The following is a 21,356-nucleotide window of genomic DNA, read 5'->3' as shown; positions in this document are numbered from 1 at the left end:
CTAATCGCTATGCAGTAAGCTAAGGCTCCGCTTAGCTTAAAATGCTAACCTGTGGTTATATTGAGTTGCAATACAGTTTGTGTTGAAAATGTTTAATTTTATTGTTCTGTACAATATGAGCACTTCATTCGAACACGCTGGACGGAGCAGTACAAGATCCCGAGATGAACGAATGTATTTTTTTTGTATAAATCCAGTAAAAAGACGACAGAACCAGCCGTGTGTGGACCTGCAATTCTGTTACACAACACAACGCAGAGGCAGAGAGACAACCGTAACATAAGCATAATGACAATTATATAATTGATAATTACAAGAGTAATCAAGTAATCATTAAGTGGAGATTAAACAATGTTAAGTAACTGCTCTACAGGGACGGTTAGTAGGACAATAACTGTCTGCAGAGGTTCCCGTTCATGCTTCACCGAAAGACCTTCGTGTGCGGCAGAGTTTTCGTAATAAACATCTGGACTGCATCTCCGTGTTTGACACTTAGAAATTATGACTTCCTCCCACATTGTTACTTAGAATTTCCCTTGTATAAACACATGCCTGCTGTTCCAAGAACCAAAGAATGTGTGCCTAGAGATGTGCTCACTGCCCTTGGCTTCAGTCGGACAACCGGTGTTCTGCTTGTCTAACTGAAGTCCCAAGGCCTTGGTAAAATATGTAAGACCAATCTTACATAATCATGTGTCTTTATTATACATTATTCAAAGTAACAGAAAACTGCCAACACAACGATGAGCACAGAGCGGATGAGAGAATCCAGCTCACCTGGGAGTTCAACACTAACACACAACACCATGTGAGAATAGCTATGTGGGTCGCGAGGGGCTCCGAAAGAGAAAGGTTACGCGTAACAGGATTACAGATGCAGAACCTGTTTTTAGATGGATGATCTACCTTATTCCCAACTTTCCTTAATTTCATCTTCCTCTCAGCCTCCAAATCCCCTGCAGCACCTCCAGATGTCTTGCATAAATCCTGGTTGCATGTTGACACAGCAGACATGGCAACCCATTGTTAATCTACATCTTAAAACAACCGTGAGCTGCAGAATAATCTGCCTGTGTCTGAAGCCTCTGCCCCAAATCAATACGTTATGGAGCAACACGTTTTCTATCGGTCATGCTAGGTGTAGAGCATCTATGAGAAACAGAATATTTTACTCCTTCCACTATCTTGACCCTCATTTCCAACAAAGATAATTGTTCGTGGCATATTTTTTTTATAAATTGTGTGTTAGAGTGCTTGCAACTTTGTGTCAAACTTTTACGGTAGGCCATTTCTTATTAATCCCCACTTTCCCCCATTCTGCGTGGAAGAACTGTAGTGGTCGGCACAGAGAGGCGATGTAAATGCTATTAAATACTATTTAATAGCATTAAATTCCAGGATGAAGTTGCATCCGTACTGTATGAGAGTGTGCCTGAAAGTTAATGGATATGTTCTTTCAGCTTGATCTTGGTCTATTACCTCCCACAAGGAAGTTATTCGAATAAATGTTTTAGCAACACTATGCCCTGCTTTTACCAATATGTTATTTCAAAATACTTAAACATGTAAAAATGCTTTCTACTTGAACTTTACAAGTAAGACAAAAGTTTCAACAATCTATCGTCTCCCTATTACAGACAATGTTGCTACAAAACTGAAACGCTACTATTCTAACTGGGTATCTCGTTGATTTGAAGTAAATCTAAGATTTCAGTTGATGACAAAATAACCAGTTCAGTCTCATCATAACATCCAATGTGGATCAAAGTATTTGGAAAAATGTGATCCCTACGCAGAAACCATAAACCTTGTTTTACATACAGCAAAGTAACCTTTGAGCAGCTGTAATAGAATGCAAAGCTCATGAACTGAAATAACAAGTATACATTGATGGGCTCAGTGTCTGAAGCAGCAAACATACTAAACGAGTCTTTAACTGGAGCCTTCTGTAGACTCTCTGATGCATATTACATTACAGCATGTCATGTGCAGCATTACAGCGTCACGCAGAGATGTTTTCAGAGTATAATCAATCGTATCAAACGTGTGTTTTGGACTATCCTTGATACTTCATCTGTGTTTCTGGCGTGATGTCAAAAACTGGTTGACAGATTCATTTTTAATGACACATCACATAATTGCTCCCATAGAATCAGATAATCTGACAGGTGAAGCTACCATTTGGCCTGCATGAAAGACAATTACTGTAAATGTCAGCTAACAGAAAGAGGAAGACAGGGTTGCCTGAGTTCGATCGGCCGCTCTGGATTAAGGCATTATGCAACACTGATGAGAGAGGGGGGGGGGGGGGGGGGGGGTAAATCCAGATGAGATTAGGATCCAGATCCTCACTCTCTCCAGCGCTCTCTGTGAATCTGTTTCTTTCTGTTTCATGTAACAACATTAACACTATAGGTGTTCAAGGTTGCACTTTTAAATTGACGCAGCGAGGGACTGCATGGCATTCACATGAAAAGACATTCAACACAAAATAACACTGAGAAAAATGACCATCTAAACTACCGACAGAAAAGAGAGATGGAGCGAATTAAGCCATAGCGAAAAGAATCTCAACTCCCCTCAAGCTTTTATCCTGTCGCCATCTAGAGGGTGAAAACAATGCTGCAACACGTGGAACTACGAACAGATCAGTGCATTTACCACACCCTCCACTCTCCACTGTATGATGCCTCATTCGATAGGGATGAAGTCAAGATGCAGAGGATGAATTCCTTCAAAGGAAGTTACTGTCTATGTTTATAATGAGGGAAAATCAGCCAGCCATTACCTGGATGAGGTTTCTCACAGCAGTAATTTGCTGCTTTGTCGTCGTCTTCAACTGTTCAAAAGTGAAAGAATATCAGGATAAACTAAAATGAAGGGTTACACACTTCATATTCCCTCGTTCCTATTTGTGCTCATTGCAGCACAATTCAACCTAATAAAAAATAATACACCTGGTAGTTCACAACAAAGTTGAAGTCACTGGAGGATTTTTTTTTTTTTAATCTCTACTTTTTATCCAATACGTCCGGATATTTGACTGATCTGATAGGCAGCGTCAAGATAATCAGTTTCACTTTGTTGCTATGTGTGTAGGTTTTATCCATGCATCCATTTTCCGGGTCACGGGAGTTTGCTGGAGCCTTTCCCAGCTTGCTATGGGAAAGAGGCGGGGGGGGTCTCCTGCACATCGCGAGGCCACATCTGCTCCAACAGGACTATAAGTATCTGGGCTCTCTACCAAACATTTAGCCTCTTGGACGAGAGGTGAAACGTCTTCAACCAAACTTAAACTAGTCCAGTTGATTCTTTGTGTTTTACCTCGACCTGGCTGACCGAGAACCTCCACGGACGCGGGGCAGAAGTCAGTCCTGCAGTGCATGTTGCTGATAGACGGCGTCTTGATCCTCCTCTTCTGTTCAGGGAGGGTTTCTCCAGTTCTTTAACTGCTCCCTGAAACCATCCGCCTTCCCTGGCTACAAACCCGGACATTACTGTCCTCAAAGGAGTGTCCCGTTTCGTTTCAAGTGGAGATGGACTGCTGGCGCTCTGTCGTTGTAACACCGGACAAAATCAGGACAGATCAGCGTGAAGCTCTCGTTCAAAATGAAATTTACTTCCAAATGAAGCCAGAACACAAACTCCAAGTTCAAAAATCAGAAATGCATGTAACAGCGTTAAACAGACGCACAACAATCAATGAATGGGCAGACAAACAAAGTGTGCCGCTTCTGTTCGTTTCTTCCTCGTCGAATGAGTGCCTCTCTAAGTTTAAATGAATTACTCGTCATCCTTTTTCAGTTGCATGAAAGACTTTGGCAACAAAAAAAAGTGTGTGTGGGGGGGGGACAACTACAGGGACCCGTGAAGGAAACTCAGACACAGTCCTAGTTTATAAGTCTGCCAAGAATAGTGTTTTCTTCTGTATATAAAAAAAGAAACTCTAAATTTAAATCTACGTAACCTCTGAAAATCTATTTTGAGATGTTTCTTGAAAAAAAAAAAAAAAACCTCCTACTTTAAACTCACAAGAACAAAACACAACTTTGTCACAGAACTCAAGAGAACAAACTTTGGGCACCGTCCCAGTTCAGCTCCTATCTAACTAACTAGTACTAGTTAGTGCAAACTACAGGTCAAGGTTGAATGGGTAAAATACGGAGGCTACTGCTGACCTTGACTGAACTTCAAGGTGGTAGAATATGTATGTTGTTATAGGTTAATAATCTAAGACAACCATTGATTTCATAACAGGCCTGCTTCGATGCTTGTGGTTTCACACACCGCTCGGTGGCCGCTCCGGTTTGAACCGGCAGCTTCCCGCTCCGTTTTTAACGTCTGCTCGTCAGACGTTCTTGCGGACGCTCAGTCCCGCAGAGTTCCCGCACAGCAGCCGGTCCCTCTCCCGCACCTCCTCCTGCAGCTTGGCCTCGCCCACCCGCAGCGCTCGGATGGTCGCCTTCATCTCCTTCATCTTCACCTCCATCAGCGCGATGATGTCCCGCTGCTCGTTCAGCTTCCGGAGCAGCTCGGTGGACGTGGTGCCGGTGGTCAGCGAGTACGCGTGGTCCAGCGGGCTGCTGGTGACGCTGACGTACTGCTTCACGTCGGTCCCGTTCTCCGCCGACGAGGAGTCGTCGGCGACCAGCCCCCCGTCGGGGCTGCCGGCCGGCGCGGTGTAGCAGGTCCCCTCGGACTGGGCCGGCAGCCGCGCCGTGCCCAGGTACTCCCCGTTCTGCCCGATCTGGACCACGGTGATGGCGTCGTCGCTCGCCTCGCCTCCGGCGTTGCTGTCGGCTCCCGCCGTGCTCCCCAGAACGCTGCTGATGACGACTCCTCCTCCTGCGGGAGCAGCAGCAGCTCCTGCAGGCACCGCCGAGGACACCTTCCTGCCTCTGCCCCGTCGGCTCCTGCGCTCGTTCACCCCCCGCAGAGGGAAGAGGGACGGCACCCGGATCGTGTACGTCTTCCTACCTCCGGGGAAATGCACGCTGCAGACTCTGTGCCCGGTGGTGGGCTGGAAGGTGCTGAAGCAGCCGCTGACCCCGGCCCGGGAGATGTTCCGCAGCCACAGCTCCCGCAGCGCCGTGTCTTTGGGGAACGTGTAGAAGCGCAGGTCCCGGTCCCGGTGCGAGTTGTTGTAGCAGCCGGGGACGCAGCAGGTGAACCCGGGCATGTTTACCGCAGAGCCAACCCGGAAAGAGGATTTCTCGATTGAATTTCTGTTGTTTTTAATGTTGTTTCTTTATTCTATGCGTGGCCTGCAAAACGGAACTACACGTCCCACAACGCTAACTACTTCCTGTTTATTTTTCGCCAAACACGAGCTACCTATTCTTCTTACGACGAGTAAATCGATCTTTATTTACCCGGACTCTAAATGGGTCTTGCCGTTATACAGGATTCAAGGTTCGTGTATTATTTGCGTCGGGAAATGTCTAAATGTTTTCTTCGTAATGGTACAAATCCAATCGTCACCCAATGAGGACTAAAAGTCCCACAATTCTCTTTGCTTCCGGTTTAGCTTTGGTGGATCTAGCGCCCCCGCTGGCCAGTGTTCGGAACAGCTAGTTGGGTTGGGTTGTTAAATGTGAAAATATTTTTGCTTCAGGGTATGAGATACAACACAATAAAAAACACGTAAAGGATAAATAACTCTATAAATATTCTAAAGACAGTCCTGTTTCTTTTGGATGTATTTTTTTCATTTAATTTAATTAAACCATAATTCAAATTCCAGTTCTGAAAGTAGCATACTGCGGAAAGAGGGAAAAACATTGATCAACTTACCCCTTTATCTGAATCTGTGTCTGGACAAATTCTGAATGTAATAATATAACTGTTCAAATCCTTCACTTTCAATAAATCTAAACCCCAAATGGTAGGGTTTAATTCCACACACAAAACTGAAAATACCAGTAACCACGAGTGGTGAATTTTCCTGTACAGGCATTTGAGATCTTGTTTTTATTATTATTAAAAGTATACACACTCATTAAAAACCATGTATAAGACCTACTGGGTCAGCAGCAGCATTGTATTGGAACTAGAAAGGGCTTGGAAAGCGCAAACCTCAGTCAAGCAGCTCATTCCCCTCGTAATTGGATTTATACCATCCAAAAAAACAGAGTTTTTTTTTTTATCTAGAGACGGGTATCTGGATCGCTCTCTTAAAATGTTATGGGATCTAAGGTAGACCAAGATCCATCTATTTTTCCTCAAGATCCATCCAGCAGTTTTTCCGTAATCCTACTAACAAAGAGACAAACACCATCAAAAACAGAACCTCTTTGTTGGAGGTAAGACATTTTCTGTATTTGCTTCAGCAAGTTGACATAAGAAAGATGCACAGAAATGTTCTGAAACAAGCTGCAGGGCAAGCAGAGGCCTTTCTCTCGTTCTCTGTCAGACAGCTATGTCTGGAGTGTCGAATGAAAAAGAAAGACGCTGCAATAGTTTTGGCTCATCTTTGACTGTAACACTAAAAATAAATGTAGGGTATTCTCTGGGTTTGTTGAGACAAGTCTGCGTGTAAGTGGAGAGGCTTAGAACAGTTTCATTTCCCGCATGACGTTATTCCATAGTGCTATTTACACTATGAGAACTGCTGCAGCATCCTTCGGTGTAAATTCTAACATTGCTGACGTTGTAAAATTGATTAAAAGCTCAAGCATAAAATTCTGGATCTACATTTTATTTCATCATGTACCGTGCATTTTGAGAGAGTTGTTTGAATGTTTTTTTTATTGTGTGTGTAATTATATTATCTTGACCAGATGATAAAATGTATTTATCTGTATGTAAGAGCAGTTAGAATGAATTCACTGATTCAATAATCTCGGTAGTTGCTTATCCTGTGATGGTCACAGGGGCTGGAACCTATCCCAGCTGACTTTGGACATGAGGTCTGGTACATTTGGAAAGGTCACCAGTTTATCGCAGGGTCACAGATAGAAAGGCAAACAACCAGCCACACTGACAGGTATGCGTGGAGTCAACTTAGAATCACCGGTTCACCTTTACTGCATGTTTTTGGTGGTGGAAGGAAGCTGGAGTACCCAAAGAGGAGCCCCGGAGAGAAGTTATAGAATTATTTTGATTACCAGAGTTTGTGAATGTGTGATTTATTACAGGCAACAAAATCACCACGTCTATGAGGAGGACAACTGAAAAGGCTTTAAGTAGCTTCTTATTCGTCCTCTTTTATTATTTCACTTTTTGGTTTTGTTTGTTTCAACCTTATTATTGATTTGTTTGGGCGCGCGTGCGTGTGTGCGCGTGCGTGTTGGCGTCGTCGGACCTCCCCCCTCACGCTGACGCTGAAGTTACCATTAGCAACAACTGGGCTGCGCCCGGCGGAGCTTCCTTCGCCGCCGTCCGGGTGAATTCATTACGTTTCTCACGGTACGTTTAATCGTGCGCCTTCACGCCGGCTCTAAACGGCGTTAGGTACACCAGTAAGCTACAAACGCGGTGAAATACGTACATTTATCGGAAGGTTTGTGGGTTTGCTTCATCGTTGTCCGGCCGGCTAGCTGAAAATGCTAGCTAACGCTACCTAGCTAGCTAGCTCGGGGTGCAGTTTGAACCGAAGCTAACTCCGTAGCGTCTGTTTATCAGAGGTGCTAGCCACGTTTCAGCTGCTGTTATATTCCGGGGGTGTTATTTGTGTGAGGGGGGGGCGTTGAGTCGGGCTTGTTGTGCCCTCGGTGTGTGTCGTTGACCGCGGGGTCTGTCTGTGCCTTGAGGTGAGGGTCGCGGAGCTAATGCAGGTGCACAGCCCCCCCCCCCCCCCGGTGTCGGCCCCTCTCAGCCAGAACATCACATTTCCCTCTATGAATACGGGGCCTGTGCTCGTTTTAGACAGGCGCTCCAGCCAGCCCAAGACTCAGTTCCATCAGGAAATCAGTCTCCAGTTCCATTTTTAACTTTCTGAACAAGTAGGACTGAGCCGTTTAGTTTAGTGTCGATAGAAAATGACTGAGAAACGGTCTGATCTGGGTACAGTCAAACACACAGACATGAACCGCACTTGTGTACCGGTACGCATGACGCTGACTCTTGTCCGGGTGTGGTGCTCTTGTCGATCGGCACGTTAACTATGTGGAAGTGAACAAAAGCAGGAGCTGTCAGAGACCGCTGATGAGAAAAACGAGTTTAGGCCTCGGTCGAACGTGCTCGTCCTGTCCGGTAGCGGGCGAACAGAGACTGCTGGAACTGGGAGATAATCTCTTATCTGCGGATTCGGGTGTGGTCTGTTAGCAAATATGTGATAAGTCACATACTTCCAGGATTGTGTTGATAATGATCATTTTGCGTTTTCTCTGTCAGTGCTGGATGAACGGTGCGGCGGTTATTGGTGGATGGTTATCGAACGCGAGCATTTGTTTATTTGAACTTCGTGATCGTGAAAGTTGGAAGCCGTCTGTTTGATGAGACGTGTTTTCGTTCTGAACGTTTTAGTAAAGCTGCTAGTTACAGTCTTTGCAAATACTCCCTTATTCATTGATAATAACCCACCGATCTACTCAAACTAATTGATATGAATGTGATTGCCTATTGAAAATAACCAATCAGTTTTTAGGGAGATTAGATAGCCTGGTTTTGGTTTATTACAATATTGTATAAACCGGTAGATTAAATGTAGCTGTGCCTGGATTTGAGTCCTTATCGGAACGTATTTAATAACTTCTTCTGGCGATAAACATTAAATCCTTTGACAAGTATAACCATTGTCACTTACTTTAAGTTTAAATGTTGTTTAAACATTCGTCTGTTCTTTCGCTCTCCAGCTCCGCTTGGAGGCCTTCACAGACGTGCGAGCTGTCGGCTGTTGGCCGTGTGTGTGAGCCTGGCCATGGTTAGCACGTAAGGTCGTGGGGGGCGGCGCTGTCATGTTGCCTGGGGTCGGCGTGTTCGGCACGGGGAGCACAGCCCGGGTGCTGGTCCCGCTGTTGAAAGCCGAAGGCTTTGAGGTCCATGCTCTCTGGGGGCGCAGTGAGGAGGAGGCGCGCTGCTTGGCCAAGGAGCTGACGATCCCCTTCCACACCAGCCGATCCGACGACGTCCTGCTGCATCAAGACGTCGACCTTGTTTGCATCTTTATTCCTCCTTCGATGACGAGGCAGATTGCTGTCAAAGCTCTGGGTAAGCTTCGTTTACATACGCGTCATCACAAGTCATAAAATATGCCTCAAAGGTGAAAGTATAAGATGTTTATTTCAAAGCAACATTTTCACTTTTCCATGCAATGACCGGCGAGGTTTCGGTTTCCCTTGGCTTGGATCTCTTGACTTAATGTGGCGTAAACAGGCCGGGTGCGGTTCCAGACTTTCATGTCAATCCTGCCCTTTTTCTGCGATGATGCGGGCTAAAATCAGCTCAGAGCTTTTCCAGTAGCTCCTGTGCCCTTTTCTCGTCTTGGCTGTAAAGGCTGAACTCCCCCGAAGGATGGATTCACTTCAGATGTGGCTGCATTCCTCTGTAACGTGTGAATAACGGTGAGCCGAGCCACGGCCACAGGAATCTTACTGATTTAAGACTAAAAAAATAAATGAAAGTACTCCCCACAGCTCAGCTAACGACGCATTGAGCCGTCGGTAATAATCAGAGTGGATCTATGAGTGAGTCCGATCGCTGTGTCCGATGGAATTCCTGCTCGGTGACCTCAGCTTCCTGTTTCAGCTCTAACTTCCTGAGTGTGTCCCAGCCGTAGCTCTACTTCCAGTGGGAAATGGGAAATGAAGCCACCTGTGTCTGAATTTAAAAGCTGGACTCTTCCCCCCGTGTTCTCACATGTGGAGGGAGAAGAACCTTTTTGTTTATTCGAACCAGACGATCCGCTTCACACACGACCTACCCACTGAGACGCCGCGTGCTGCTTCGTATACACGATGTTTAATTACAAGTACCGGTAGTAGAACACACAGCCTTGGGGGGGTGGGGGGGAAATGTGACAGGAAATGGGGACAGAGGACCATCTTCTAAGTTCCAGTAGTATTATTGGATGCACAGAATGCCACTGAATGCAGTTTTGTCTACATGTAGTAACCCCCGGTTCTCTCCGTAGGTATCGGTAAGAACGTTGTGTGTGAGAAAGCTGCAACTGCCGTGGATTCGTTCAAGATGGTGACTGCGGCCAGATACTACCCCCAGCTGCTCAGCATTATGGGAAACACCCTGCGTTTTCTGCCTGCCTTCGTCGCTATGCGCCAGCGGCTGGTGGAGGGATACGTCGGTAAAATGCAGGTGTGTGATGTCCGGGTCTATGGCCCCAGCCTCCTGGATCAGTCTTACGGCTGGACATGCGAAGAGCTGATGGGAGGGGGCGGCCTGCACACCTTCGGTTCTGCCGTCATCGACCTTTTAAGTTACCTCACCGGAGCGCGGGCGAATCGCGTTCACGGCTTGCTGCGAACCTTCGTGCAGCAGAACGATTTGATCCGAGGCATCCGCCGCGTCACAAGCGACGACTTCTGCTTCTTCCAGATGTTGATGGGCGGCGCCGGGCTGAGCCCCGGCGGCGTGTGCTGCACCGTCACCCTGAACTTCAACATGCCGGGGTCGTTCGTGCACGACGTCATGATAGTCGGATCCGAAGGGAGGCTGGTCGCCAGGGGCGCAGAGCTATACGGCCAACGCAACGGGAGCACGGCCGAGGAGCTGTTGCTGGGCGACGGCGGGTGGGCAGGCCCGGCGGTGAAAGAGATGCACCTGTCTCACCTGCACGGATTGAGCTCGACGGTAAAGGCGCTGAGGCGGTCCTTCCAGGCTCACAAGGAGCGCAGATTGTGGGCAGAAGAGCCGGTGGCCATCGCCCCGACGTTCGAGGAGGGTCTGTACGTGCAGACGGTGGTGGAGGCGGTGAAACGGTCCAGCTCCACCGGAGAGTGGGAGTGCGTTGAGATCATGAGCCAGGAGCCAGATCCCAACCACAACCTGTGTGAGGCGCTGCAGAGAAATAAGAGCTGAAAGACGCCGTTTCCATTTCCATTTATTTAAAAACAAAAAACAAAAGCTGCGCTGTGGATCCTCGTAGTTGTTGTTTGTTTAAGCGGCAGACTAGCTAATCTCCGCTCCATTATTCTGATTCTGAGCAGCAAACGGCATCGTGTCTGTACGTTTAGGTTTAAATGTGGGACGGTCCTTATTCACGACTCGTTTTCCTACTAAATATGATGAGATTCTTCACTCGTCCATAAAACAAAGAGGGGAAACCCCGTTTTTGTGACAGGGAGTGTTTACCTCAGACGCTAATGTGAATGTCAAAGCAGGAGGATGATTTGACTAACAAAATATTGATGGCAAATTTCAATCAGACTCGAGATGTTTCAGAGCAAGAATAATGGAGTTTGTAATATCAAGCATTGTTTTTTTTTTACGTGGAAGACTTTGCAATCGGGATTTGTAGGTTTTTATGCTGTTTATTCTATGGAAAACACACGATACCAGGAATTGTGTTAAATAAGCTACTGTATTTTAAAATAGAATTATAATTTTTTTTGTTGATAGTATCCTACCCCCCTGCAAAAGTGATAGTTCTTAACTTAAATAATTTTTGTGTCACTTGCACTCTGCTGAAAATGTAAAAGATAAGTTTGTACTTTCTTTCTTCACAGGTAGAGTAGCAGGAAATCATATCTGTTATGATGGAGTTCAGAAATGACCATTTTCCATCAAGGAACAAGTTTAACAACTTATTTCAACGAAATATTCTACTTCTAAAGAAATCCTCGACTCCACCAAGCTTAAAAGAGGCAAACAGCAGCGCACAGACTTACGTTTGTGTCTGTTTTCTTTTATATTGGCTAAACGTATTTCCACTGCGAGAATCTGCCACAAATAACGATCATTTTAACCATTGACGTTTACTGTGAAGAAGGAAAATACCAACTCTTAACAAGCACGTGTCAAGTTTACAGAAGGCGATCCTCAACGGACTGATATATATTTTTTTAGGAGGTGCTTCACAATGGATCTTATTATTAGAAGCAGCGCCTCAAAATTAGAGTTTACTGGCCTTTTATCGCTAACTGATAACGTTTTAGTTACAAAGCCTGAGGCTGTTTGACAACTAAATGTGTGTCAGAGGTGTGTTTACATGCGATAACCACAGAAGTCGTTTTACGTTTTAAATAGATCGGTTTCCATGCAATCGATACACCCGTGGTAAACCCATGGTTCAGGGTGCCTGATTGGTCTTTTCATTTAGTTGAACCACTGAATTTGACGTACGAGGGTGTAGAAATATGTGCTTCTCTAATGCGCTCAGACTAAGCGTAAACTAGTTTTCAGGTGCTCGCTGCAGCGCCGTACTACTAAATGTCCTGAATGTTGTTGGGCCTCCCCGCCCTGATCACTGAGATGGAAAGAACTGGACCCTTTTGATTCGACTGGTCTCTCTTCTTAGGTAAAGGCAAGCAGCACCTGCAGATACGGCTGCGTACACTTTACACGCCGACCTCACGCTACCCCATCACCGCCTAGCATCATGCGTCACGTTTGCTGTCGTCTTCATCACATTTGCCTGCAGGATGTTCCATAACGCACCGATAGTGAAATACATTCCTTGTTTTAGCAGACTTTTTTTTGTTTCTTCTTGGTTTTGCACTGATAATTGATTAAATGCTACATATTTAATTTGCAGTGAGATACTCATACCGGCTGCTCACTCCAAAAAAAACATGAATGTAACATTTGTTCAAAAAGGAAGAATATTGTGTATTTATTTATATGTTTTGGTGTGGAGGAAATTTCCTGTTTATTCTGGGTTTTTTTTTTTTTTTTTTTCCAGCCTGTGAATTTCTGTTTAAAGCTACAATATTTAAATTGCTTAGATTCGGTGTCATTTTAATTGTGCTCAAAATGCCATAGAGCCAATGTGTCATATTCAAATTGGAGATCTGGTCTGTACAACTGCCTAAGAGACATGTCCTTTAATAAATGCTGTTGTATTCATTTAGCGTCTGGTCACTCATCCACTGTTTAGGAATCTGCCTTCGTTTCCTTTCGGTTTGATAGTTCAAGTTGATCACATTCTTCTGCTCACACTGGATTCAGCGTATTCTAGTGTTTTGTAGATTATTTCTAGCCAGTTGTGTTTTTTTTTACCTCCGACAAGGAGGTTTTGTTTTTGATGGCATTTATCTGTCTGTTAGCAGCATTATGGAAAAACTGCTGGATGGATCTTGAATTAAAAAAGAATTAAAAAAAATATATGAAGATGGGTTTTGGTCTAAATTGTTCATCCCTGAGTAAACAAGTCAGATTCCCTAAGAACATGGAGAATGGGTTCAGCCCAAAGTGCTGATTTTAGCGATACCACAAATTGATCATCCAGACATGGGATTGTCTTCTAACACACGACCCTAAAACATAAATGAAAAGGTTAATCTGAAAACAGTACAAAGACGACGCGTCAAGAGTTTTACATCAACGATTGATTTTCTTAAAACTGTTTTTTCTGAATTTCAAGCATCTCTCAAAGTTTGGCACAGCAGAGAAACACTTAATTAAAAATCAAAAGAAATATATCCTTAAAAAGTATGTATTATATTTACTTGTGTTTCCTGCCTGCGTGTTTTAAATGACTGGGTTGTAATCTGCGATCAGATTAATTTAATGACAAGATGATCATTTGAATAATTTGTGTTAGAAGAACGAAAACGTGCAGCACTTAGGCTCCTGGTGCGGGTTCCAGCCAGGGCTCGAACCCGCAACCCTAAACATTAAGAGCAAGTCGTGATGGCGTTCTTTGATAGTTATTTAGTCACCTGTTGCCCTCCTAGCCATTATCCCCCCGGATAAAGCTGCTTCCGGCTTCTTGCCTTAAACGTCACATGCCTGGAAGGCGTAGTGCATTACGTGTTTTTGTAAACCCAACAATTAGCCTTTCAGGCACCGCGTAAGTGTTGCCACACTAAATATCTCCTTGAAAGTCGCTTTGTCTGACAGGCGTTAATTAGAACGGTTATTTTGAGGACGATAACGCAGGATTCCTAATTATTTTCGAGGCCGTTCTCGTCCTGCTGGAAGGCGCTTGCCTGACAGGATAAATTCAGGGAAAGAGAAACCGTTTTGACGTAAGGCCGCCATGACAGTCGGAAGATGGCTGACGGAGGACCCTTGTCAATGAAGAGATGCGGTTCCAGCTCGGTTTGCTCGGTGAGCATGGACGCGATATCGGCCCTGACGGAGCTGGAGGACCTGGAGAGAGTTTACCAGCAGCTCTGCGAGCAAGAGGTCCGTAAAGACGAGCTTTAGCGGCGACTCGTTCGACGCGACCCGCAACTCTGACGTCATCCGCAGTCAGTTCCGGGACGAATCATAACAGATAATCATTTTTACATCTGAGCTACGATCCAAAACGGAAATAACACTTAAATCCCTGCTGCAGAATCGGCTCTGCTCGTCGGAGGTCCACTCCTTTTTGCTGACATGACACATTCTATAAATGTAAATGTTGTGTGTGTTTTTTTTTTTATTGGACCATTGTGTCTGCGATAAAGATTTGATTGATTGATTGATTGATTGGTCTATCCATGCTGTGTGTCGCTGAGCATAAAAAGACACGCATAGAACAGTTATTGTTCATCGATCCTGCAAATACTGGAGCGAATGCCGTGGATGAGATGCAGAATTGATCTTCTCCACAGAACGAGGTGGACGCTGAGTTGGACCGGCTGGTGGGGCAGGAGGGCGCCATCCACACCAAGATGCTGGCCCTGCAGAGGATGGGGTATGGACGGATGCTTCGGACGAGCGTGGTTTCCCCTTTGTTTGATCTCCATCCATCCCCCAGCCTGCTCCTTTTAATCTCTCCCTCCAGGCCCAACCTGCAGTTGATCGAAGGCGATGCTACTCAGCTGTCGGGCACGATCACCTTCACCTGCAGCCTGGCTGAGAACGTGAGCCAGAAGGTCCGACAGTTGGACCTGGCAAAGGTGAATGAGAGCGCAATTATTCCAGCGTCCGCGTAGATGTGGGAGAAGTTGTGGGATGTAGCGTCAGTGTGAATAACGGCGTTCGTTTCTGGGCTCCTGTCGGGTCGGCCCGATGGTTCTTTTGTTTTGCTCTTTGTAGACGCGGCTGTATAAGGTCATCCAGCGTGCCGACGACATCCTCGACCTGAAGTTCTGCACCGACGGCGTGCAGACGGCGCTGCACAACGAAGACTACGAGCAGGCCGCCGCCCACATCCACCGCTACCTGTCTCTGGACCAGTCGGTTATTGAGCTGAGCCGGCAGGGAGAAGAAAGTACGAGCCCGAGCCCCCCCCCCCCACACACACACACTAACCCAGTGCTTCTCACTTATTTTCTGTCGCGCCCCCCCTAGGAAGAAAAAAACATTTCACGCCCCCCCGAAAAAAAAAACACTCTTGTATCCTTATTAACATACAAAGAAATATGAAAAAGAAAGAAATATAGATTAACTTACAACAAATAATAACTTTATTACCATTTTTTTAAGTCTGCAACAGAAAATGAGGAAGTCAGGTCTTTCTTCTTCTCCCACCGTAGATTGTTTACGACCGCTCTTCTTCTGCTAATCCTCCCTGCGCGCACTCTGACAATCAGGGCGCCGCTGCCAACTACTGGAGTGGATGTGCAATTACACTTTACTCTCGTAAGGCAAAAAAAACATTTTCTCCGCGGTCACAGGCGCCCCCCCTGACATCGCACCGCGCCCCCCACCATTTGAGAACCACTGCACTAACCCAATATTCGACAAAGTACTGTAGTATAATTATTCTGTTTTGAGTACATTTACACTGCTGTGTGCTCTTTGACATTGTGAACGCGCCGTGCGTGCAGGCAGCGCGGTGGACGCCAGCCTCGCGATGCTGCAGGAGGCCGAGCAGAAGCTGAAGGTCATCGTCGCCGAGAAGCTGGACGAGGCGGTAGCAGCTGTCGACCTCGCTCAGGTCGAAAGATTTTTCAAGATCTTCCCTCTTTTGGGTCTCCACCAGCAAGGCCTCGCCCGCTTCGGTCAATACCTCTGCAGTCAGGTCAGTTTGTTTGTTCCTGTTTGTTTGCTCTCCTCGGTTTACGTGCATTTAAATGTCCGACTCCGTTGGATTATGTGATCCACCGGTGTTTGTTGGTCTGTTTTGGTCCCTGTGTATCCAAAATATCTCACAAAGTTATTAAGATGCGTAAAACAAAGAACTTTTGTGAGAATCGGAACAAGACCGAGGAAGACTTGATCTTCTGACATGGAGATAGGACATCAAGAAGAAGATCAAACATATTTAATTGACTGATATTGATTATTTGCTGCTGTTTTTAAAGGCACTGAACATTCGTTGTGTTTCCGTTGTGGTTCAGTCTGGAAACCACTTCCTGAGGAAATAGTGGCTGTTTGCGCTTTCTGGATTAACTTTGTATTTTATTTTCTTTATTGTTCTTTCATTAAAATGATCCTGTATTCCTATATGATCTGGGACAATGCGTATCGTTATGATTTGGATCCACATACTGATTTCTTTATTGAAATGATGTGTAAATAAGGGATTCTTGTTATTTTCTTTGCTAAAACAATGAAATTATTTGTTGCTTTTCAGTTCTGTGAAGCTGCTATCAGCCTGATCCTCATTGTGTTTGATATAAAATGTGATGATGTGATGCTTAATCTGAGGAACCAGGAGTTAATGATTGCCGGAATGATCTGAAGTTATCGTTATAAATCCATGGTCCATCTTTTAAACAGTCCCAAATACGTTATGTCTCATTGTTGCCGTCTTGTCCTGCACCTATTGACACACACTGATGGACACACGCCTACGGACACACACCGATGGACACACACCGATGGACACACACCGATGGGCACACAGCTCGCCTCCAAAGCCGAGGAGAACCTGGTCTTGGCGACGGGAGGAGACCTGAGTGAGAAGAGGGCGCTGCTGGCGTTTGCAGAAACTCTGACGCTGCTGCTGGAAGGTGAGGAAACGGGCCCGGCGCTCTGCCTTGTGTTTGTTTTCTTTGTTTTCCTGGAGCAGCCACAGATAACGTTTGGTGTGTGTGTGTGTGTGTGTGCGTGTGTGTTTACAGGCATCGCTCGCATTGTTGAGACTCATCAGCCTATCGTTGAGACCTATTATGGTCCGGGTCATCTGTACACGCTCATCGATTACCTGCAGCAGGAATGTGACCGGCTGGCCCAGGAAGTCGTTGACAAGTTCATCCAGCAGAGAGGCTACCACGACAAGGTGTGTGAAAAATGTTGCTTCTTCACAACCGCTACCTTTTCAGACGGATTTCTTTTCCTGCGTTAGTTCCAGGTTGTCCAGGGCAGCATGATTAAGAGCATGCCGGGGGAGCGGATGGAGCCCAGGTATTTATGTCCATCTCCGTAGCAACCTGCGCTGCTTCCGTGTTTGCCTCTGGGACGTTTCGCTTGTAGCGTCTGGTCTTACACCAACAGGGAGCTGGATCCCGTGCTGACGGAGGTGACCCTCATGAACGCCCGCGCAGAACTCTACCTGCGTTTCTTACGCCGTCGCATGATGGCCGACTTTGAAGTTGGGGATGCTCAGAGCATCACGCCAGGTAAGCTGTATGTTAGCGTGTGTTAGCGTGTGTTAGCATGCTCTGTCTCCTTGGTAAGGTGGAGGAGAGTCGCTGATCTGAAAGTTTGATTTTGCTTTCGTCCCTGCTTTGGAACAGAACACCTGCAGAATGTTGAGAAGCTCCTGAAGCACTGCCAGCTGAGCAGGACCATGCAGGAGCTAATCGGCTACTATGTTCCAATGGAAGAATACTTCATGAGAGAGTCTGTCAACAAGGTAAAGTACTCTGTACCCGCCCCCCCCCCCCCCCCCCCCAGTGCTCACATCTCAGAGGAATACTGCAGGAAAGGAAAAGACGCTTCTCTTCTTCGAGGAGGTGGAAGACGAGGGAATAAATTAAACTTCAGAAACTATCAGAGAAATAATCACATAATAATAATAAACAATAAATGAAATGTACAATGGGTGGCAAGCAGTCGCGGCTCAGCTGGGACAGTATTCAAACATTAACCAACCATTTTGCAGAAAAATTCTCATGCATGTTTTTCTGTCGACCTTTTATGCGTCACCAGAGCAGTAATACTTTGACATACGAGTATAATTTGTTCCTGGACCGAGCTCGTAACTCAAATCACTCGTATATCAAATAAATGTTTCCAATATAAAATAACTGAAAGTTATTTCATCTGTCAAAGCGCTCGTATGTCAAGGACAATGAGGACGCAGCCGGCGGTGTCTTGAGTCTGCCACAAAACAATGATTGTTCCCCAAAGTCGGCTGTGGCAACAGGAAAGTTATTTCCAGTCTATCTACGAGGCTGTTATCTGATCGCTTCACCAGAGGAACCGTTCCGAATGAGAACCGCCGAGTCCATCAGACCCTCACGGTCCCGGCCTCTGTGAAACGGTTTCAGTGATCCATTCATTCCAAATAGTTTAAAACAAAAACTATTTACATAAAAAAATTATATTTAGATGTGATGAATAAAATACAAATAGCAGGGCTGCGAAGGAAACATAAACGTAGAATATTTATTCATGACGCTGCATTTCTCGAGTTAGGAGGTAATGCTGACATCTAAATGGCATTCAGAACGTATTGTATTGTAATTTTTCAGGCTGTTACCATGGATACGTTTGAGAAGGGCCAGCTGACCTCCAGCATGGTGGACGACTGTTTCTACATAGTGAAGAAGTGCATCAGCAGAGCTTTGTCCAGCTCCAGCATCGACTGCCTCTGCGCCATGATCAATCACGCCAACTCCGTGCTGGAGTCGGACTTCAGGTGTGCGTCTTCTCCGTCGCGTCACGCATTCAGTACTCAACCCGTTCGTAAATTCTCCCGCTTGCCGGGGCCGCTCCCTGCCTGGTTGTCCTCCACGCCACAGGGAGGTGCTCTATAACAAGCTGCGGCAGGGCTTCCCCGCTACGACGCTACAGGACATCCAGCGTGGCGTCAGCAGCGCCGTCAGTCTGATGCAGAGCAGCTTACAGCAGGGCAAGTTCAACACCCTGGGCATCGAGACGACCGAAAACGCCAAGGCTGCGTTCCTGGTACGACCCCAACGTCACACACACACACACACACACACACACACACACCCCAGACTCGCGCTGAATCGTATTGACTTTAACGGTTCCTCGTCTCTTCTACGGATCTCAGGTGACGTTAAATAATGCGGAGGTGTGCAGTGAGAATATCACAACCTTAAAGAGGAACCTAGAGGTGAGTTTCACGTCTGCGCCGGCGCTCGGCATCTCTTCCGCGTCGTCTTCATGGCTCGTCTCGTCGTTTCGGATCGTGTACCCTCACAGAACGACTGCTGCAAAGTGTTCAGTCAGGGCGCCGGCGCCGGCTCTGGCGAGCAAGCCAAGGTTGAAAGCTGCCTGTCCGACCTTGTCAACACATCCTCCAAGTTCAAGGACCTCCTGCAGGTTGGAGACTCACAAATGCGTTGAATGGGGGAAGAAGGATGATTCTAACAGGCCAGCGTCACTTGTGTACAAAAATGTAATACTCTGTTTCTTTTTTTTGGGGGGGGGGTTGGGGTTTCTCCCCACAGGAGGGTCTGACAGAGTTAAACACAACAGCCATCAAGCCTCAGCTCAAACCGTGGATCAGCAGCTTCCTGTCCATCTCACACAACATAGAGGAGGTAACGGTTTCGCCGCGGCGAGCAGGAAAGGACATCGGCGGGCCGTAACTTCCGGCGTTTCCCCACAGGAGGAGTTTAACGACTATGAAGCTAACGACCCCTGGGTGCAGCAGCTCATCGTTAGCCTGGAGCGGCTCATGGCCGAGTTCAAGGTAGCTCCTCCGAGCAGCAGCTCGGCTCTGACTTCAATCCCAGTTCCCTCAACTCTCGCTGCCTCCTCACCAGGCGGCCCTCTCTCCCGTCATCTACGACACTCTGACCAGCTTGACGACCAGCCTTATCGCCATGGAAATGGAGAAAACGGTCCTGAAGTGCTCATTCAGCAGGGTGAGCGTCCACGCTTGGGCCACAAGGTGGCCCCTCAGAACCCTTTGCCACGACTTCACATTTATTAACGAGTCCGGAAAAGGCCTGCAGGAGAGGCCGCTACCTCTGTGTGTGTTCCACGTTTGGCTTCCGGCAGGCCGGAGGTCACGCGCTGCTTCTGATCTGTTTGTTGCAGCTTGGGGGGCTGCAGTTCGATAAAGAGCTGCGCTCCCTCGTGGCGTACCTCACCACCGTGACGACCTGGACCATCAGGGATAAATTCGCTCGTCTCACGCAGATGGCCACCGTCCTCAACCTAGAGAGGGTAAACGTCTCGATACACACGAATACACGTCGGTATGAAGTTTTTGTACCTTAAATATTTATGACACTTATTAGGTACATTTATTCAACAAAATCTGAGACCCCCACTGCAGTTCAGTATTTAGATTTATCCGACAGCCTTGCTAGTTACTGTTTTTCAAGAGATTACAAAAAGTAGAAAAAGGCGGCACCTCGGTCCTCTATAAAAAAGCAAAACGGGCCAATGGCTGTAAATGCAAATCAATTACTGTGAACTTAAAATCAGGAATATATTAACTTTTCACAGTGTGCCATTTCTCATTTCATCTTACTAAAAACATCCTAGTTTATACAAACTCATACGTGCATATCTATATCGCAGGTAACCGAGATCTTGGATTACTGGGGCCCAAACTCGGGACCCCTGACGTGGCGACTGACCCCGGCGGAGGTGCGTCAGGTCCTGGCGCTGCGTATCGACTTCAGGAGCGAGGATATCAAGAGACTGCGACTGTAGATCAAGAACCAGCGTGCCGGTTGTCGGCCACCGTCACCCACCTTGGGATGAACTTCCACAATCCGGGGTTAAATTATTTTTGTCAAAATGAAAAATGCTCATCCTTCGTCCCCGGATGTTTCCCCGATTCTTCCTTCTGACCCGGCGGCTCGGCAACTGTGGTTAAGCGAAGGATTTAAAATGAACGATGTGTACGAGAATATTCTGTTCAGGGTGTAATTAAAAAGTGCCCCGCTGGGAGTTGAACCTGTAACTAGCTCTGAGGAACGAGGGCACGCCGGCGCTGAGGGGCGGAGCTCTGCGACCGGCGCTGGAAACGGAGCGGTAATGAACATCGGACCCGTTAAACTGACAGAAGCAGGTCAGACAGCTGATCCAGCCTCGCCGTGTGTGAGGGGACACTTTTAACCTAATAAACCGAGCGCCGTGGTACGACGCCTCTGATCCCTGCCCCCCCCCCCCCACCGAGCAGGACGTGTTCCCAACCTTTTTAAAGCATAATTCTGACACTAAACTATAAACTGTGTTCATCAGGCAGCGATGCATTGAAAGCGGTCCGT

At 46.6% G+C, this 21,356-nt stretch overlaps 3 protein-coding genes across 3 annotated transcripts; 2 read left to right on the top strand and 1 right to left on the bottom strand.

Moving 5' to 3' along the window:
- Positions 1-4,348: 4,348 nt before the first annotated feature.
- Positions 4,349-5,179, bottom strand: thap11 (THAP domain containing 11). Its single transcript, XM_068742184.1, has one exon. The coding sequence runs from the start codon at positions 5,177-5,179 to the stop codon at positions 4,349-4,351; it is 831 nt and encodes a 276-aa protein (XP_068598285.1).
- Positions 5,180-8,897: 3,718 nt separating this feature from the next.
- gfod2 (glucose-fructose oxidoreductase domain containing 2) lies at positions 8,898-10,974 on the top strand. Its single transcript, XM_068741817.1, has 2 exons — positions 8,898-9,150; positions 10,073-10,974. The coding sequence occupies exons 1-2, from the start codon at positions 8,898-8,900 to the stop codon at positions 10,972-10,974; spliced, it is 1,155 nt and encodes a 384-aa protein (XP_068597918.1).
- A 3,120-nt stretch (positions 10,975-14,094) lies between these two features.
- cog4 (component of oligomeric golgi complex 4) lies at positions 14,095-21,190 on the top strand. The gene is made up of 19 exons (XM_068738360.1): positions 14,095-14,244; positions 14,658-14,740; positions 14,831-14,945; positions 15,085-15,259; positions 15,819-16,012; positions 16,841-16,946; positions 17,058-17,215; positions 17,282-17,340; positions 17,431-17,555; positions 17,673-17,791; positions 18,633-18,799; positions 18,903-19,068; positions 19,178-19,240; positions 19,330-19,449; positions 19,578-19,670; positions 19,739-19,822; positions 19,896-19,997; positions 20,173-20,301; positions 20,662-21,190. Exons 1-19 carry the CDS (start codon positions 14,110-14,112, stop codon positions 20,794-20,796), a joined length of 2,328 nt encoding a protein of 775 aa, XP_068594461.1. The 5' UTR covers positions 14,095-14,109; the 3' UTR covers positions 20,797-21,190.
- Positions 21,191-21,356: the final 166 nt, after the last annotated feature.

Source organism: Brachionichthys hirsutus, chromosome 1, assembly GCF_040956055.1.
Source record: "Brachionichthys hirsutus isolate HB-005 chromosome 1, CSIRO-AGI_Bhir_v1, whole genome shotgun sequence".
Classification (NCBI taxonomy): domain Eukaryota; kingdom Metazoa; phylum Chordata; class Actinopteri; order Lophiiformes; family Brachionichthyidae; genus Brachionichthys; species Brachionichthys hirsutus.
The sequence above is the reverse complement of the archived record's forward strand: the minus strand, read 5'-3'. Positions and strand labels throughout refer to the sequence as shown.

What these genes read in the sequence shown, in the direction of transcription:
- gfod2 (XM_068741817.1), top strand. Translation starts at nt 8,898, where the DNA reads ATGTTGCCTGGGGTCGGCGTGTTCGGCACGGGGAGCACAGCCCGGGTG. An exon ending in GATTGCTGTCAAAGCTCTGG is followed by an intron (nt 9,151 to 10,072) that starts GTAAGCTTCGTT and finishes TTCTCTCCGTAG; the next exon opens with GTATCGGTAAGAACGTTGTG.
- cog4 (XM_068738360.1), top strand. Translation starts at nt 14,110, where the DNA reads ATGGCTGACGGAGGACCCTTGTCAATGAAGAGATGCGGTTCCAGCTCG. An exon ending in AGCAGCTCTGCGAGCAAGAG is followed by an intron (nt 14,245 to 14,657) that starts GTCCGTAAAGAC and finishes TCTTCTCCACAG; the next exon opens with AACGAGGTGGACGCTGAGTT. An exon ending in GGCTCATGGCCGAGTTCAAG is followed by an intron (nt 19,823 to 19,895) that starts GTAGCTCCTCCG and finishes CCTCCTCACCAG; the next exon opens with GCGGCCCTCTCTCCCGTCAT.
- thap11 (XM_068742184.1), bottom strand. Translation starts at nt 5,179, where the DNA reads ATGCCCGGGTTCACCTGCTGCGTCCCCGGCTGCTACAACAACTCGCAC.